Here is a 20,074-nt window from a genome sequence, read left to right on the forward strand (position 1 = left end):
ATAGAAGATCCTTACTGTGGCCCACATACCACCACATGAAGCAAAAAACTTAGTTTCAAAAAGAGTAGATTTTCTTCAAGTTCCTGTTCAGATGGCATCTTACCAGGGGGATCTTTGCCTGAACACCTGCCTAACATAAACCACTACTCTTTACACCTACACACCTTTTATATTCACTCACGTATTTCCTTTTTTTTCCTCTCACCCTCTCCCCCAAGTTTTCTTTCTCCACGGCACTTAACCCAATCTGATTCTACATATTTGTTTAATATCCCTTTCGCTATCATGTATGTCCCATCACAGCAGAGATTTTTTTTCATTCATTGCTGTATCTATAGTGCTTAGAACAGTACCTGGTACATAGGAGCTGCTTATTAAGTATTTAAAGCAATTATAGAGGAAAACATTGACTCTAACAAAAATCATGTGGTATAAACTTCAAACGTCTGTCAGTTTTCTGCTTAGTCATTTCAAGTTCCTTTGCCTTTGTGTTTGGAACGCCTTCCGTCACACCTGTCTTGTGCATTTGGCATACTTTGCCTTATTTGGGTTGTCTTTCCTGTCATTTTTCTACACAGAATTAATCTATTTTCTTTAGTTCTCGCATGCATTTCTTTTTTTTAATGAGTCTCTATGCTAAAGTGACTTTGTGTGGGCACAGGCTTGACCTGGGCACTAGCACGGTGGTGACTACACGTGGCGCCTGTCCTGCCAGGTCCTGGTCTGACCCCACATCTTGCCGGTCTCTTAAGCACAGCAGCATCTGGCATTCTCTAATGGAATTTTATATTATTTTCAAAGAGCTTGGTTTTTTAAAATATTATACTTTTCGCTCATCACTTACACACATACATATATAGCTTAGGGTCACTTACATAGATTTTAGTTCAAAAATCTGTGCCCTTCCTTTGCCAGTTTTTCACTCCCTGAATAATGGTATTTACCTTCATTATTGTTAATAAATACCTTAGGTATATTGCTTCCAATTCTTTTCAGTTTTAGCTATTTCTTCCTTTCCAATAGGACTTACCTGCCATTATATCTATCCCCTATCTTGTCAATTTAATATGACTTTGGGCTAAATAATTTCATGTTTCTATTATTAGGACTCTGATGCTATCTTCAGCTAAACTAAGTATATATTGTGTTATGATTCCTTTTCTCTTTTTGCCTAACACTGTTGCTTCATTTATTTACGCATTTTGTTGTTGTTGTTTTTAACTTTTATCATTTAATTCCACCCCATACTTTGACCCATTGCTTTGAATACATACACTTTAATACACATGGATACCTTGGGTATTGGTCAACTTTTTCTTCCTAAAGAACTCTATCCTGGAACTTGTCTTCTAATCTGTGTTCATCTCTTTGGTTCATCTGCTGCGTCACTGCCATTTGAGATTTCCTTTCATAGTCATCCTCGAGATTATTGTTAATTCTCTCTATATATACATTTTGTGTCTCTCTGATCTTCTTTCCTGGTTTACTCCATCGTGGTTTTTGTTTGAAATATATACAGCTTTTAGTGGCTTCCTAAAGGAGTGAGCATCCTTGCATAGCTAATAATGTCTTCATTCTGTTTTTATACTCAGTTGACCGCATGTAAAATTCTAGGATGAAAATCATTTTCCCTCAGAATGTTTGTCATTGCTTCATGTTTTTCTAGTTTCTTGTCATTGCTGCTGAAAGTCTAGAGTCATTCTGATTTTTGGACCTTTGTATGAAATCTTTTCCCCTGAGGAAGTCTGTGGGATCATTTAACAGCCATGTGCCTCATGCCATCTATTTTCATCCATTAGCTAAGAACCCAGTGTGTGCTGTCAGTATTGAAACGCTGGTTCTTTGGTTTTGTTTCTTGATTTTTTTATTTTTTTTTTCTTTAATTCTCTTCTTTTCTAGCTCTGGTACCTCATTATTCAAATGTTAGATTTTATTCAGGTTCTCTAATTTTCTTACATATCTCTTCTATTTTCTAACACTTCCTTTTCCAGGAGATTTCTCAGCTTGTGCTTTTAAGCCTTATATTTTCTTATTTCTCTTATTATATTCTTACTTTTTAAGAGTTCCTTGGTTCCATGATTATCTCTGAGAGGATATTATTTTTCCATTTTCTTCTTTATATGGTGTCTTCCTTGCTTTCTTTGTTTAGGGTCATTAAACAAAAGACTGACTGACCATTTGAATGGAGTGCCAGAAGGCTGTTTAGAAGCTTTGTGCCTGGTGGATCTTGTTGAATTACTCACTATAAAATGATCTGTCTGAGCTGTTTGATTTCATCCTCAGATGTCAAGGTCTTAGATTGGTCGTATTTCCCACAGAAAATTTAAGTCTTCCTCAAATCTCTTAACCAGAGAGTAAATGCCTGACTGCTAGTGTTTTGAAAACTGAGTTAAGCTAGAAAACTGGGGGTTCAGCATACAATTACATATAGTCACTTAATTGCCCTGTATTCAGAATAGTACTCTCCCCTCAACCATGCCGAGCATCCTCCAGGAGCTGTTTTACCTGCTTCAGACAAAACCTCTGTGTTGGGTCAGGGAAGGGCTGTTACACTGCATCATGCCTGTGTTCTGAGCTCTGTTTCTTTAAAAGGTGTTCTAAAGCAGTGTTCATTTGTTCAATCCCACTTACCCGCCTACTTCCAGAAATAACCTGATACCTCGAAATCCTTGGGAGGAGGAATACTGTGGTATTTATCACTGTGCTTCTCAGCTTTCACTAGTGGCTTATTATTCAGCTTCCTTGGATCCATTAAGACATTTAATAATGATCTCTCTGCTTTCCAGCTCCTAAACTGTATTGCTGTGACTTCTTTGCCATTCTCGGTCTTTGTCAGTTTATTCTTTATTTATTTTTTAAAATGTATTTATTTATTTGAATGTGCCGAGTCTTAGTTGCAGCATGTGGGATCTAGTTCCCTGACCAGGCCCCCTGCATTGGGAGCACATGTCTTAACTGCAACCTACAGGGAAGTCCCTGTCAAGTTTATTCTTTAAAAATTGAACACTGGATTCTCTACAGAAGTGGAGTTTCAGGAATAAGTGGATGTGTGTGTTTCCAGTTCAACTTCTTTTGATGACTCTTGGCCTCATTTATCCTTTACAGAGTCTTTGTAAGGCAGTAGTAAGGCACCATGAGTAGAGACAGCTCCCTTGAAAACAGCATGACCGTTTTTCTAAGTGTTATCACCTGTAGTACATTTCCACTTCAAACTCAGTATCTGAACCCATTGTTTTCCTGTAAAACCACATCCCTCTCTAAGGCTTTCCACCCATTTTTTGTTGACAACTTCTACCACAGAGTTCCTTTTGACTCTTCTTCCTGTCTCCCACTTCTAGCCATTGAATTTTTAAATTGTGCTTATTCTTCCTGTGAATGTCCTTGGTTTTAACTCTTCTCTCTCCTGTTTTCACAGCCATTGTTCAGATGTTCATTACTAAGCCTAAATCTGGCCATAAACCAAAAGAAGATTACCGGAATGGTGTTCTCAGAGGTCCTGTCAGTATTCTTACAGGACGCTCTCCTGTTTCCTAACATGCTGTGGTGTTCTTTTGTCGCCAGATGAAATCTGAACTCTTCAGCCTAGCAGTTAGCTGTGTTTGGCTTTTGCAAATGTCTTTCCATGCCTTTGTGATGTCCCCTCTACCTGAAGTACTTCTGGTCAAACTTGTTCCCTTTGGAGCTCCTCTCAGTGTTGGTTTTCTGCCTGAAGCTTACTCTGCCTAAATTCTGCGCTTCACAAATTGCTGTTTTCTTTATTTTTAGATGTTTTCCCTTTTCCCCATACATGTGTTAAAGAAACTGGTTGTTTTGATCATTGCATCTCCATAGTGGTTAACATGGTCCCCAAGATAAATGTTTTGTATTTTTGGAGGGGTGAGGTAGCAAAACGAGACTGAAGGCAAGAAGTCTTTGGGTGGTGTTTGTAAGGCTCTTAAAACTTGAAACCTACATCTTTTATTTTCTCATGATGAGAACACAGCAAGGAAAAGTTTGAATGGAACCTAAATTGGGAACATTTATATGTTGAAATGCAAAGTATTTTAGACAAACAAACAACTTTTGTTTGGGGTGATAGTTTTCCATTTCTTAAAAAACAATTTGTTATTGCCTAACCTGTGTTATCCATATGTAAGTTCAGGCTCATGTTTGCAGAAATAATTTAGAGCAGATGGCATGTAAAGAAAAGTGCTATTTAAAGCCAATAGCATAAAAATGATACTTAAGAAATGAGCCACAGGAGAACTTTGGTTTAGGGAAAACTTTGGTGAATTTATCTTAATCTCCGTTATTAAGCAATTATGACTTGTTACTTTTTAGAATAAATGAATTTTAAAATACTGTTTCCTTCATTTACTCAGCACAAACATTTCACCGAAGATATTCAAACAAGGCAGTATCGCTCCTTGGAAGTTTTGATAGGATCTGGCTATAATACCCCTGCTGACATTTGGAGCACAGCATGCATGGTAATGTTTTTCCTGTTGACTTTAACTTGTTATGTGGTAATTTGCTAATTTCAGTAGACCAGCAATTTAAAAAAATAGTAAAGAAATTTTTTTCTGACTTACTACTGGCACTCTAAATCCCATGTCTGGAGAGGTCTGAATTCAAAACCTTAGGTATAAACATCTGGCATTCCTTTCAGTTCCTGCCCAATTCCTGTTAGGTGAAGGAACCAAATGTTTCTTATTACAGATGGGGCTGGGGGTGGGTGTTAAAAACAACTGCTCAGAAGTGGTATTGCTTTTGCAGGTTACAGGTACCCCTTGCCCTTTCAGCTCTATTATCAGATAGGAAAAACCCTGGAAATTGATTCATTCTATACAGTTCTATTGGAGAAGGAAATGGCAACCCACTCAAGTGTTCTTGCCTGGAGAATCCCAGGGACAGAGGAGCCTAGTGGGCTGCTGTCTGTGGGGTCGCACAGAGTCAGACACGACTGACGTGACTTAGCAGCATACAGTTCTATACATTCAGCATTTCTTCAGACATGAAGCTCAGTCATCCATGGATTCTTAAGTTGCTGCTTTCTCCTTGTCAAGCAACTACTCAAGTGATCAGATTTAGTTGCTATTAAATGACTTCCCACAAATAGCTTCATGTTGGAGCATATTAAATTGTTTCCTGAAATGGAGGTATTCTGATTTGTGATTGTGAGTTTTACTTTTTTCTCTCCTACTTGTTGTAAGTGCCGTACGGGCAGGAGCCATGTCTATTATTATATATAGCTAAGTGTCTGGTTCAGGGCCTGAGACTTTTTGAGGGGGTGCTTACAGTGCATTTCTAATGCTCACTACCCAGAGTCATCAGAGACTTCACAGATTAAAGGCATAGTTTTCCACAAGACTATTCTCACTTCAGACACCAGCTGCAAGCTCGGGGGTCCACAGGCCACCTACACTCCTGACCATCTGGCTACGAATTGGGGATTTCCACTATCCTTTCAGATTTAGTAATTTGCTAGAATCATTCACAGAACTCAAGAAAGAGCTAAAATATTACAGTTCTGATATAAAGGATATAAATCAGGACCACCCAAATGAAAACATGCATATATTGAGGCCTGAGAGGGTACCAGAGATGAAGAAACTTCTGTGTCCTTAGCATACCTGACTTTCCTGACAAATCAATGTGTATCACCAACCAGGGAAGTTCACCCAAGCTTTGAGTGCCCAGAGTTTTTATTGAGATTTCATTACAGTCTCTAGCCTCCTTATCCTTCCGCGAGATTAGGAGGTCAGGCATGACAACATTCAGTTCAACACCTCAACTTCCTGATTGTACAATTGGTCTTACCCACACTGGGGGCATGTTCATCCCTGCTCTTGAAACTGTGTCTAGGGACCCACTATGAGTCACCTTATTAGTATAAACTGAAGAGCGGTCCTAAGGGGCCCACCATGAATAAGAGTCACTTTTATGACTTGGAAATCCCAAGAGTTTAGAGGCGCCCTCCCAGGAAACAAGAACAAGATCAAACAAATTCATTAGTATACAGTAATACTTAATAAATATTTGTGGACCATCAAATGACTGAACTAAACCAGAAACAAACTATAATTTCAGCTGTTATTTTGTTTTGACACATCAGTGGTCTTTTAAGCAGGGGGCTACCCGAAATGAAGATGGTTTGGTATTGGTGCACAAGATGAAAAACATTGGGAAAAAAACTTCTTTCTTGCCGTACTTTAAAGCTTTGTATTGAGGGATTTGATGTGGTAGAGGAAATAACTGATACAGATGCCCCCATACAAAATATAGCTAGTGTGTAGGTGGCCTTTGATTTACTATGATGTGGTTTTTAATAGTTTAGTTGAGGGCAGTAAGTCCTGCTTGCTGTTGAAAATAGTACTGACAATGTCAGGCTTAAGAAGTAAGACAAAAAAGATGAAAGGAGGGGTTGGTTAACGTAGGCCCCTCTTTGGACCAGCTCACATACAGGAATTTTGTTGAGTAAGGGAAGGTACTTAACTGACTTGAGACAGTATCATGAAAACTTGAGCCCCATTTATTACCCCAGATTTCTCTCATTTGCTAATAGACATAGAAATATTGCTTTAAATATCACCATACTCAGAGAATAAAAATAAATCTTAGAATATCATAAGTGTCCTGGAGACATGGATCCTCCTTCATCCTGTGCAATCAATTGATAGAAAGATTGGGACCCTTTCTGAGAAGTAAAAAGGCAAGTTGTGAGATTGCCTACCACTTTAGTGATTGATACTACAAAGTTAGAAGCAATTATAAGAAGGGAATGTTCTGTGAAGAGCATTAAGAATGAATAAAGAATAGATACTGTGTCCACAGTTTTATCTTTCCAGAATATCATACAGTTGAAATTAAACAGCATGATTTGTTAGCTTTTTTTTTAACTTTGTAATACTCATTTATGGTTCCTCCGTGTCTTTTCATGACTTGATAGTTCATTCCTTTTTAGCACTGAATAATATTCCATTATCTGGAGGTATCAGCACACTGGATTTAGTAACTGGTTTTGCCTGTGGCTGTTAGCATGACCCTGACTGGCATAGAATAGGCCCTTTGGTCAGCATGAGACAAGGACAGGAGTGTAGCACCAGAGCCCTGGATCTGGGATGGACTTGGCCTTTCCGTTCTGGTCAGGTTGCTCATCTGTAAAGGAAAGATGTTCAACTAGGTGTTTTGTAAGCAAGTTTCTAGGGGTTTTTAGTTCTGTTGTGATCTTTTGGTTTGGGTTGGGTTTTTTGTACTGTTAATTATAAAATTGTAACTAATAAGCAACTACCTTATGTTCCAAAAATAAAGTTCTTTTAGAGAACTTTAAGTATCTAGATGGAAAGTTTTAGTGTTTTTGATCTGTTTTTGTTTTGCCACACCACATGGCATGTGGAAGGAACTTTAGTTCCCCAACCAGGAATTGAACCTATGCCTCCTGCATTGGAAGAGTAGAGACTTAACCACTGGACTTCCAGGAACGTGCCTAGAGTATTTTAAATTTTTAGAAAACTATCTTCTTTTTTAACTTGTAATATTTTCACTGAATCTCAACATGAGGAAAAATTAAAGTACTGGTTTTAGGAGAGATTGACAAATTTTGATGAACAAGAATCCGTTTGTTTCTGTTCTGCTTTGAGGGTGTAACAAGTATCTGCTTTATCAGTGTAGTTCAGTAATGAACTGCTAGCATGTAAAACAAGCTATGCTGAGCAAGGAGCCACACAGCATTGCTGACATTTTAGAGACAATCCTGAAACTTCTGGTTTTGTGGTCTTGTTCTGGGCAGTAGTACAGCCCAGGTGATACATTTTTGAGAAAGACTCTGCTTTTGTGACAATGGCAGACCACCAAGACCTAGACCTGGATCTAAATTGAGAATGTGCCCCAACTAAATTCACCCCACATTCCTGAGATTGTCTGGGATACTTGGCACCATTGAGTCAGTCAAAATTAACCCGTGGTTACTAGCACTTGACTGATAACTGTACTTTTTATATCAATAAGGTCCTTTTTAAAACTGCTGTTAAATTACTTGCTCTCTTGTTAATCATTGAAAAATTAATACAGCCCCATCACTCGGATGCTGTCCTCTGTACTGACACTTACTCCTAAGGAAATCGCTTTTTCAGACCCTCTTAAACTGTTTACAAATTTTCTTGTTATAGGAGACATGCCTCTCTTTTTCTGATTGTTGAATGCATACCTGCTGATCAGTATTAGTGGCTTCTGACTCCGTTTATACTTCATCTTTTTCTGATTCTCTATAGACCAAGGAATTGGGAACTCTCTATCTGGGACAGTTTAAGAAGTGCTTTCCAAAGCAAAACTTACTTTAAAAGTGCTTTCTACCAAACTCTAAAGAGTCCTAAGTAGAAAAATTTCTGAATTTTTTTGGTTTTAAGTACAAAATCTTAATTTCTAGATGTGTGAATTTATTAAAAAATACTCACCTCATGAATAATTTAATAACTTAGAATCACCTTAGATATGTCCCTCTCTGAGCAAAAAGAGAAACTTAAGAGAGTTGAATTAATGATTAAGAGATTGGGACGCAGGGGGCTTGGAATAATCCATATATTGATATTAACTGAGCTTTTGCAGTTTTCTTGCTCCATTTTATTAAGGTGCAGGTGTGAAAGGAAAGTTCTTTAAGAATAATTTTAGACAACATTTGCAGGTTTTTCCAAGAAAAAAAATTACTAAAATTGAGCCAAATAGCAGTAAACTTCCCAGAGGTCTTTTTTTTTTTAAGGCTTTCATAAGCTTTTCCTCTTTTTCTTAGGCCTTTGAACTGGCCACAGGCGACTATTTATTTGAACCTCATTCGGGGGAGGAGTACACTCGAGATGAAGGTAGGTCCTCTCACCTAAGGCTGTCTGTGCATGGTGGCTGTCATCTGTTAGTACTAAAGAGCCTTAGTCTTCTTAGTGTGCTAAGTATATATAAATCCCAGAAAAGAAATATATTTTATATTAAGTATTAGATATAGTAGATATTTTATGATAGATATTAAAGAATTCTATGTAAAGATTAGAGAAAAGGCCACAGTTGGTTGAACTGAAACTTGTATTTGCCAGATTTCTTCTAAAGCATCTAGTTGTCTTCCTTCCTGTATATTAGTAAATCAGTGATTCATTCTTTACCCAGTTTGGATCTACCTGTTCATCGATTTGTTGCCTAGTTATGCTTCCAACTTTATCCGGAAGTCAATTTCAACATACATACACTCCTTGAATGCAGAGAATATATCCTCTTTGTCTATATAAATTATACAGCATTTAGTGTTCTTTTTTTTTTCCTTTCTGAAAATGAAAGCTATATATTTTTTCTTTTTAAATGATACTAACATTTAGAATTCCATTTTAAAAGAAAATATTACAGGTTTATATTTTACAATACCAGTAGGAAAAGCCTAAGCTGTCAGTTGCTCTATCTGAGAGGCTGTGAAACCAGACAATTACATGTGTGATTATTTTTTTTTAATCATGGTGGCGTTCAAGTAACTAGATGATAGCATGAATTTAAGAACTTTATTAAAGGAATGTTTTACCTTCTTTATTATATGATTTTGGCGCTTTTGTTTTCAGAATCATTGGGGATTACTTTGAGAGAGTACTGCCACTGTACCCACCCAGGGTGGAAAATAGGTCTTTTACTTTCTGTGCTTTCCTTGATCCTTTAAGAAAACAGGTTCTGTGCTGTATGGAACTGACAGTGCTCTTTTCTCAAACTGGGGTGTCAATAGGCAGTGTTAGTAAAACCTCCTACTAAGTATTGTTTGGAAAATGCTCTGCTAACTAATCTCCATAGCCATATACCTATTTTAATGGGTACAATTTGGACATAATTTCAATACATAAGCCCCTTTTAAGAATATACTATAATTACTACCTCTGTACACACTTGATTTTCCCTATTATCTGCTTGCTTCTTTTCTGGATTATAAGTTTGGGGGCATAGACTTAACACTGTTTTAGAAATGCACTACTAGGGACTTCCCTGGTAGTCCAGTGGTTAAGATTTCATGCTCCCAATGCAGGGGGCCCAGGTTCAATCCCTGGTCAAGGTATTAAGATCCCACATGTTGCACTGCACAGCACAGCAAAAAAAAGAAAGCCCTACTATATCTGTTTTGTAAGGGTAATTAATTTTTTTTCTTTCCCTAGATTCCCTATAAATAGTCTGTGGTACAAAACTCATATAGTGGCTAGAATTATATTATATGGGGTATTATGCTATCAAACCTGAAAAGTGAAATGTAAATGAAAGTCTCAAGAGACGCGAGAGAACCAGTTACCCTAGATATTTAGATCATAACTTACTCCCTTCCGTTCCAGTCAATACTAATAGTCCTGAGATAAAACCTCAGTACTATAGGAGCAGGAAAAAGTAAACGCTTAGCCCTCGCTAGTGTAGGCATAGGGTTAGGAGTCATGGTAGGACTGGGGCCTAAGTAGCATGTCTTCTGCTATTAGAGACATTCCACAGCCCTAAACCTTAGAATAATACTTAATAATTTTGCCTGTCAGGTATATTAATCCTATGATTAATTGATAAACGAGAGGTAGGTTGCTGCAACTAAAAGTAATGTTACGATTTCAAGGGGAAAATAATTCCTTAGCATAAGAAAAATAATAAAAGAACCAGTATTTTACTTGGAAGTTTACAGTAAGACAAATTATAGTCTCATTTATAATTAATGTATAAAAAGATACTTATTTGCAGATCCTGCCTAAAATTGGCAAAAATTTCGTATCAGTGAAATACTTGTTACCAGATCATAAATTCAGTCAGACCGCCCAAAGGTTATAGTGAGTTCATGAATAAAAAGCTGCTTTTAAATGACACCAGTGAGTCCTTTACATGAAAAATAGGAAGCACCTGAAACCTTCCCAAATTCCCAGATATGTGAATGTCCCTAGCATATTATTCCCCTCTGAGATACATTATTAGAAGGTTTCAGTGATTCCTTTTGACCTTGATTCTATAACTGCAGAATTAAAGTCATTTTTAAAACTGTTTTGTGGCTAGGAGCCATTGCTTTTTAAATCTCTTCGTATTTCCTTTCTGCCACCTGCAGGGAAAGGTAGTAGGGCTGTCTGTAGGTGTGGATGCAGGCTAGTCCAAGCTCACCTGGAGACAAACTGCACGTCTCCTAGCAGCGCTCACAGTCCATAGTCCTGCTGGGACAGTTACAAGGCACTGCATGACTTAAACACTTTAGAGCCAAATGTGGTCAAGTATAATAGCTGTGCTTTAAATGTTGTTGCTAATTTTTTCTTTAAAACTATGATTTATTAAATTACAAAAAACCCTCTGGACAAGACATGATGAGATAGGGGCTGTTATCTGAGCTCTAGCTCTTATTAGCTGTGTAACTCAAGTAGTCCATTCACCTTGAGGTTTTATTTTCTCACCTTTAAAATGGGGTATTTAATTTTTGGCCTGTTCTACAAGGTGATTGTGAAAACTTAATCATATGTGAGTGCTTTGTCATGAACATTCTTAAATAAAGTGATATTATTTCCCACAGAGCCCTATTGAACACTGTTATAAATATCTGTTATCAGTATCTATCCTAGAATGTCTGAAGCATATTGGTACACTTTTTACCTTACTTGTAAAACCCACCTGAACCTAAACATATAGACAAAATAGAAATAAAATAGATAAGCCTCCAAACTTTAGAATGGGACTTGCCAACTACAGGTGATCAATCACCTGAAATAATTCTTGGCCTTCCCAGTCTTCCCTTGAGTATCCTGGGTTTTATTTGTAGTTCCTTTTAAGTAGCTAGTTTTTGAAAAAGCTGTTCATAGAAAAACCTCTTTTACAGCTTGTCCTTGATCCTGTTCTTCTTACCCTTCTATTTTAGACCACATTGCGCACATTATAGAGCTGATAGGCAGAATTCCAAGACGCTTTGCCCTCAGTGGGAAATATTCACAGGACTTCTTCAATCGCAGAGGTAGTATTGTTAACATGAGTTTTCATCTAGGTCCCAGGGATGCAGCTTCAGGAAGCAGAGCATTCACACCAAGATGGTTTTTAGTTACCACTCAAGTCCCACTGGAGTGGTTATCTGATTTGTAATGGTTTTCTGGATTCTCCATTAGATGGATAGAGTCCTCTTCTCATTTAGGACAGAAAGCAAGCTGAAATGCTTTACAAAGAGGTGTGCATGCTACTCTTTCTGCCAGTGTTTAGAATTATGTTCGTTATTCCTATTATGTATGTCTTTTTCCCCCCTCTTGAAATGTTTGAAACATACAGATCACATTGCATTGATCATAGAACTTCTGGGGAAGGTGCCTCGCAAGCTCATTGTGGCAGGAAAATATTCCAAGGAGTTTTTCACCAAAAAAGGTAAAAGAAGTGTGTTTGTTCCCAGACATTGAGGGGACAAAAGTGTTTGACAATGAAGAGGTAAGTACTGCTGGGTACAGTGTCCTCAACACCTCAAGAAGGATGCTTCTTCCTTGAATGCAGAGCTGTGACTTAGCAGAGACTGGAGCCAGACCATCTGGGTTCAGAATCCAACTGCTGTACTACTGATACGATCTTTGACCCAAACTCAGTCTCCTGATTTCTAAATGGGGATTACTTCATATTAAATTAGTAGTGGGCACATAGTTCGTTGATTATTCCTACTATAGCACTTCTGAAAAATGGGCAGATTTTGCTGAGGCAGTTCTATCAAAAGACAAGTAAAATTAATTTTTATACTTTGAATTTCGTAAGTTTATGTTATCATTTATTAGTAAGGAAAACAAAGATAAAATTCACCTTAAATTTTTTACTGGATAATATTATGTTGACATATTTAAATATGTATTTCTTAAGCATTCCAAATACTGAAATGTGAAAACCTGATCCTACAAGGGGCTAGAAAACTGTCCAACCTTTTTTCCCTTTTTGTCATGATTCCCTTTTTCCTCAAAATCTCTATACTTGTGCTAAGAAAAACTTTTTTTGTCAGCACTTGAGAGCAAGCAAGCATTTCTTAATGTTTCTGTTTGGGGCAAGAAGGTGGTGAAGTGCTTCCTGAGAGTTCTTCCTTTTGTGCAAAGTCAGGTCAATGGCATGCATGTACCAAGTAGGTAATCAGGCACTCACTGCCCACAGAAGAGACTTCAAAGAAGTGTTACATAAGAAAAAAAATTAAAGCAGCATTAACCTTAACAAGTCACTGATAATTGACTGTCTTTAAAAAAAAAAAATTGTTTCGAGGAGGCAAAAGGAGATTGATGTTCCAAAATGGTACAGTGTGATTCAGCTGTATCTGAAAATTTGTGTTTTTTTAGTTTTATTTTTATACATGTTGGACGTGGTTTTTAGCTCATTATTTTTTAATTACTGCCTTATTTTGAAGCAACATTTACTAGATTATTGAGCCAAAAATAGAGTACAAGCAAATTATTCTTCGTATGTGGTAATAAATTGCCTCTGAATACCATAAGACCATGCTGAGTATATCGGCTTTTAATTTTCAGTTTAGTGAATACCTCGTTCCTGACGGGCCTACCCAACTTGCTCAGGACGAAAAATCCTAGAATGGTGGATCAAAATATTGTTTTAAATTTTTAGGCCTCGTGAAAAATGGAGACACTTCTTTCCAAGGAAGGCATTAGATAAGAGAGGTGCTTTATGAATAGAGAAGGATTAGATTCTGGTGGCAGTTTGATTTCTTGATAGACTGCCTGGATTAGTTCCTGGATTTCCGCAGAACAATGTCACTTAGCAATGTTGGTCAGTTTCTTTGTACTGTCTTTACCGTAGGTGACCTGAAACACATCACGAAGCTGAAACCCTGGGGCCTTTTTGAGGTTCTAGTGGAGAAGTATGAGTGGCCTCAGGAAGAGGCAGCCGGCTTCACAGATTTCTTACTGCCCATGTTGGAGCTGATCCCCGAGAAGAGGGCCACTGCCGCCGATTGTCTCCGGCACCCTTGGCTCAACTCTTAAGCCCAGTCCAGCACTGCAGCAGAGATCACGGGCTGGCCCTCCACCCCTCCCCTCCAAGCATTTCCCCCTTCCCTTTTCAGGGTGAAGCTCTGCCTTCAAGGGTTTCTAGGGTGTTTGTGTCTTTTATTTAATCCAACATGTTCATTTGGGTTTGCTTACTTGACCCTGTGGAGATCCTCCCACAGCCATTGGGCATCCTAGGTGAATTTGGCCTTGATTGGGCTCTGCCAAAGACTAATGGACTAAAATGTGAAACAGCCTCACACCCTGTACCCTTGTCTTTCCATCAGGACATCCTTTAAATTATAAGCATCCTTTTAAAAAGAGCTATGAAGATGTATGAGCTCATCCTTTTATTCACTGACTCTAAGAGTCAAATATTCTAGTGCATATCCTGTTGCCAGCATGAGGATGAGAAGGGGAAAGGGTGTTACTTCTATGTACAGCAGAGACATTAAACTTGCTGTATCCAGGCTGCATCATCTTCCTGGATTGTTTCTGTTGTTCTCTTTTCTTCATATTTTTTTCTGCGACTTTTAAGCTACTGTGTTTTTAAATGAGCTGTATAAACACCAAATTTAGGTAACATTTATCACTGTTCAAAGCACTGTCAAATTCCTTTCATCCTTTAATAACCCTAAGGTCCTCGAATCTTCAGTCTGATTTTTGATGGAAACAGAACTGGAACCATTGACTAGTAATTTCTTCAGAACCACGTATGTTCTGCAAACAGTCCTTTCCTGTGTCTTTTCTGTACCCTAATAGCAGAATTACTTTGATTGGCTGTTTATTTTTTGTTTTTTAATCCCTGGCTGGCACTTTACTCATTGCACTTGAGTTTATTGCCCCATAATTAAAGAATTGAGGATGACTCTGGGAAAGAGAACTAAGTTTCAGAGATTTTCCCATCTAAGAAGAAACTATCCTAGAGTTCTTGGGTTTGTTTTTTTTTTTTACAAACAGTCCCCAATTTTTATTTAGGGCCTTTGCTTTACCTCGTTCAGAATTCAGCCATGAAGCAGTTTCCCCTTATGGCTTTGCCCTTCTCATTTTCTCAGAGGCTTCAGGTCTTAAACGAAATCCCAGGATACAAGAACCAAGGGGAGGGGGTGGGATGGTACTTTTTTCATTGTTGTTTATTTTGAGGGTTGTGTTTGTTTTTATTACTTTTCTTTCTCGATTGGTTTAAGATTAGCCATTCTCTGCTGCTATTTCCTTGTATAATGTAAGTTTTAAATTTTGAGATGATTGAAATGTACTTGAGGCTTTTTTTTTTTTAATGGGAAAAGGAATTTGTGAATCTTATTTTAGGATGAGCCTCTCCTAGACTTGCCCTAGACATTACATATATTCTTCGGGTCATATTGAAAAGCAAAAGGGGCAGGATTGGGGTCACAGCTGCTTGTTCTGCACGGACCAAGTGGGCCTTGGGGATTCAGCATTCTCCAGAAGTGGCTACGGGACTGATTTACAGAACGCCAAGGAGGTGCAACTTGAGGCTCCGCTAACAAAGCAGCGATGAGACTGCTGGGTGGCCAACTTTCTGTACAGAAAATTGGAATCTAGATTCTGTCATTTACCAACAAAGGCAAAGGAAAAAGTGGTGCAATTATGCAATCCATTTAACTCACAAACATATTACCCTGAATAACTGGCCAGCCGTTTCATCGGATCCTTGATGGTAATCCTGAAATCAGACATGTTCCTGTAGAAAGAATTTTAAATGAGGCTGTCTATGCACCTATCAAGAATAAAGAAAATAGATTGTATCAAACAACGGCAGGGAAAATCGTTCAGCAGTTCTAATCCACTTTTGGTTTTCAGCGATATATACATGTAAAGCAATACCAGACTAGAACTGAATTCTTTCCTACACTGTAAAATCACAATTGTGGAATGATAGGAATTCTGGTGATGACATTAAAGTGAACTAAGCAAAACATACACAAATAGAAGGCCCTGTTTTAACAACTAACATGAAGAGAAATGTAATGAGAGAACCTGTAACTTCATTTTGGAAATGTTTTCCCACCAAATAAGGGCTTTCCCCCCATCTCTTAAAGAGCCAGATGAATTCAAAGCCGTAGAAAGAGGCAGCTGCAGAATTTGATCTTCCAAGTTTTCCCATGTACCTTTATTGAACTTACTGTCAAATTGCCAGGATCTCACTAAAGGATTTCTATTTGCTCTCAGTAAAAAATAAAACCCCAAACACATTTTTATTCTTTCTACTGGGTGCATTGTCTGTTTTCTTTGTAAATGCAGTACAATAAAATTATTTAATAACCTACATGTTTCCAGAAGATTTCTGTTTGTTGCCCAAGTTAATCTGACCTAGCTTCAGAATGGAGGAATGGATTGGTTGAGTTGCTTTTTGGACTTAATATACCGTGAAACTGTATAACTTAAACACATATCATTTTGTGTGGTTGGTAGCTTTGTTTCTATCTTTAAGGAGGTGAAGTGGGATTAACAAAGTACATTTTGGAAAATTCTAAGAAAATTGTTATTCCTATAACTCAGCACCATTTTTCCTGAATATTTGTGGGTTGTCTTTTTTTTTTTTTCTCTAAAGATCACAAAGTGCAAAATATCAAAATTTTGTGAACCTCAAGGCACTGGAATACACAGTCTTTCGTGTATTTGTCTCGTTCACCCCTCAGTATAAATTCTTAGAAATGGGATTGGCTGGGGCAGAGAGTAAGCACATTTTAAAGGCATTTAGTAAATGTTGCCTAACTTAAGTGGAGAACAGTTGGACTGGTTTGTGGTGACCAACAGTGTTTGAATGAGCCTGTTGTAATCTCTCTCATTTTGTTCCTAATAGCCAGTTTGATTGCCCCAAAAGGGGAGTATCTTGTTTTAATTTGATTTAATTTAATTTAATTTAATTTAATGACTAGTATGGTCAGAATCTTGTTTCATAGGTTTTATTGGCCTTTTTTTGGTCATTTGCCTACGTTACCCAACTTTTCTTTTGGCATGCTTCCCTGTTTGATGATTTGGTAACATTTTTGCCATGTTTCTGTCACATTTTCCAGTTTTTTTAAGTTGCCTTTCATTTTTGTGATAATGTTTATTCATAAAGCCCTTCTCTAGCCCTGAACTCTATGTAAACTGCTTAATTATTTTGTTTTAATTGAACTGTGCTTTAAGGTATAATACACAGTGTGTTCGTATTGTAGTATTGACCAGAATGTAACCTGTTTAAAAAACAACCAAAAATTAAATTGGAATTCTTCAAGCCAGCATGTTCATCAGACTGACAATTCTAGGCAGTCCCTCTAGGTCTTGTGTTAAGCTATCTCAAAGGAACCATCAAACTGAGTTGAGTTACAACCCTGAGTATACACAGGGAAACCATTAAGCTGTTCCAGAGGTGAAATTCAAAAACTACTTAGATGATATGTATTTATCCTTTAAGTCGTTGCACAGATATTAACCCACACCACCTCCTTAGGATATCAGAAACATCTCAGTTTAAAAAACCAGAAAAATTGAGATCGTGTGTTTAGAAGCTTTAACTAAGCAAGTTTACATTAGTACCTACTTCTGTTACTGACTTGAGGGTTTTCCATACATAGATTATCTGGGTTTATATCCTACCAAGTTCACTCTTTTATCATAATCTTTTGTCCTTAATTCACATCTAGTTATTGCCCATTTTAATACTGTAACAATAACAAGCCTTGCTTTCCATTTGGCAGAACTGGACCATGTTATGAAAGTATCAGCTGCCTGCAATTTGAGCTGTGCCCGTAAGACATTTCACTGGTTGCTTTGGATTTATTAAATACAGAGGAAAGTGTTGGAAATTAGAGGACTTTTTAAAGGACCCCAATGATTCTTGCCTGGTATTCAAGCACTTACACAATTCCCTCACCTTTAACGTGGGCTGGACTTTGTGACTGTTCAAAAGTAACAAGGTGTCACTTTTTGGTTACAAAGGGGTGGTGGCTTCTGTCTGTGCTCTCTGTGTAGGAACCCTTGCTCTGGGGAAGCAAGTTGCCAGGTGAATAAGCCTTTGAAGAGGCCTTCAGCTAGCAAGGAACTTGGGCCCTTGGCCCAACTACCTGTAGAAGCTGAGTCCTACACCCCTGAGCTTGGAAGCAGATCCAACACCTTAGTTGCAACCCTGTGAGAAACCTTGGTGCAAAGTCACTTGGCTAATCCTTGCCAATTCTTAACCTGACGAAGGGCTTCCCTGATAGCTCAGTTAAAAGAATCCACCTGCACTGCAGGAGATCCCAGTTTGATTGCTGGGTCCGGAAGATCCCCTGGAGAAAAGATAGGTTACCCACTCTAATATTCTTGGGCTTGCCTGGTGACTCAACTGGTAAAGAATCCACCTGCAATGCGGGTAGATCTGGGTTCGACCCCTGGGTTGGGAAGATCCCCTGGAGAAGAGAAAGGCTACCCACGCCGGTATTCTGGCCTGGAGAGTGCAGAGTTGGACACAACAGCAACTTTCAACCTGCAGAAACTAAAATGTTTTAAGCCACTGAGTCCTGGGCTAATTTGTTATTCAGCAACAGGTAGCTAATAGATGTAAGATAGTGAAAGCATCTAGGAAGGACATCGTTCTGGTTCACATTCCAGATATAAATCATAAGGCCTTCCTCTGTTGACCTGCTCAGTGCTAGTCACTGTTCAAGCTTGGTGATCACAACCATTCCTGGGTCCCAGCCAAAGGCAGAGGAAGGAGTACAGTAAGCTTGGTTAGAGGAGTGCTAGTTTTATTGATTTTTCTATATACTTTCAAAGATGAAATCTGAATTTAAAGATCAGACCACTTGAGAAAGGCTGATGATGCGTTACTGTCAACGAAAATCATCACTTTATTGGAGAGGTTGAATTCTGAGTTTTCTTGAAGATAAAGCAAAAGGTGAAATGCTGACTCATGTGACTCGGATTTGCAGATCTTCTCCAGGTTGGTAAACATCCAGTCCTCCTCTGGTGAAACTCAACTGTTTTTGAGGGCAAGGTGAAGGCTTTTGGCAGATGTACCTGAAGCCCCCCAGAAGCTTCTCTGGACCTTCATAGTTGCCATTCTAGTGAGAAATCTTTTAAAGACAAGGAAGCCTTAGAAATTTTTCTTTTACCTTTTATAAAAAGTTACAAGAAATAACAAACCTAGCTAAAAACATCACTAAACTGCAGAATTGGCCAAAGTCTGTCACTCGTGTGTGGTCCAGTGGTTAAGATTGCTTTCATTGCTGTGGGCCAGGGTTTGATCCCTGGTTGGGGAACTAAGATCCCACAGGCTGTGTGGCCAAAAAAAAAAAAAAAAGCTTGCATAAAGTAGATGCCTGACAATGAAATAATTTTATCAGCACAAGAAAACATGAATGTGATCACTCATAAGTCCCATCCCAGTGGTTCCCATCATCAACAACTGGGACGATGCTGAGATACTCATACTTAGCCTATCAGCTAGAGGAGAAACTGTACTGACTGGGCAGGTGTCCGAGTACATTGGTTAAAAAGCACACCCTGCAGCCCAGAATAAGAAGCCTGTTTTCCTTGTTACTGCTGGTTGATCAAGATCCATTACAGTTTTGTTCAGCATTTACCCCCTTTCTACCTGTGAGAGAACAGCACGCATACGTTACTGAGGAAATGTACCAAGGTCAGAAAAAACACTTATTCTTCCTGGATCACTCGCTGCAGATAATCAGCAAAACCCTGCTTTAACATACCATCCTGAGGACAGGGAACAGCCTAAAGAGCCTGTCTTTGTCTTGGCATCTGCTACAATGAGGTATTACCTAAATTGTGTTCCCCTCTGGGGACTGGTAAGATTCACCAATTAACTACCAAACCTAAAGTTTGTTTTCTTTTTTTTAACGAGAGGGTCTTCTATACTGTAACAAATTACTTGGCTACTAGTAACTTTCTGAAACTGTTAGCCCATTCTCTTTGGGTCAGTATAGGCACTGAAAAAATAAGATTTTTGGTTCCCAAAGGGAAAAAATCAATTTAGTCTTGAAAGTTTTTACATCCTAAAGTTACCCAGTCTTTATGAGACTTCCTGATGGATTCAGGTTCCCGTAACCCCTCTAGTCATTTCCTCTGTGCATCAATTGAAAAAAAAAAACCTGAGGAAAAAAGCAAAGGACTCCCTAAAC

The 20,074-nt window shown here is 38.2% G+C and overlaps 1 protein-coding gene across 1 annotated transcript in view; it reads left to right on the forward strand.

Annotated features, from left to right (window-relative positions):
- The window catches only part of SRPK1 (SRSF protein kinase 1), a 78,119-nt gene extending 61,883 nt beyond the window's left edge, over positions 1 to 16,236 (forward strand). The window contains 4 exon segments of the mRNA XM_070361322.1: positions 4,362 to 4,469; positions 8,765 to 8,834; positions 12,256 to 12,348; positions 13,762 to 16,236. Coding sequence (XP_070217423.1) covers positions 4,362 to 4,469; positions 8,765 to 8,834; positions 12,256 to 12,348; positions 13,762 to 13,946 — 456 coding nt within the window. The 3' untranslated portion in view covers positions 13,947 to 16,236.
- Positions 16,237 to 20,074: the final 3,838 nt, after the last annotated feature.

This window comes from Bos mutus, chromosome 23 (genome assembly GCF_027580195.1).
Source record: "Bos mutus isolate GX-2022 chromosome 23, NWIPB_WYAK_1.1, whole genome shotgun sequence".
In the NCBI taxonomy this organism is placed as follows: domain Eukaryota; kingdom Metazoa; phylum Chordata; class Mammalia; order Artiodactyla; family Bovidae; genus Bos; species Bos mutus.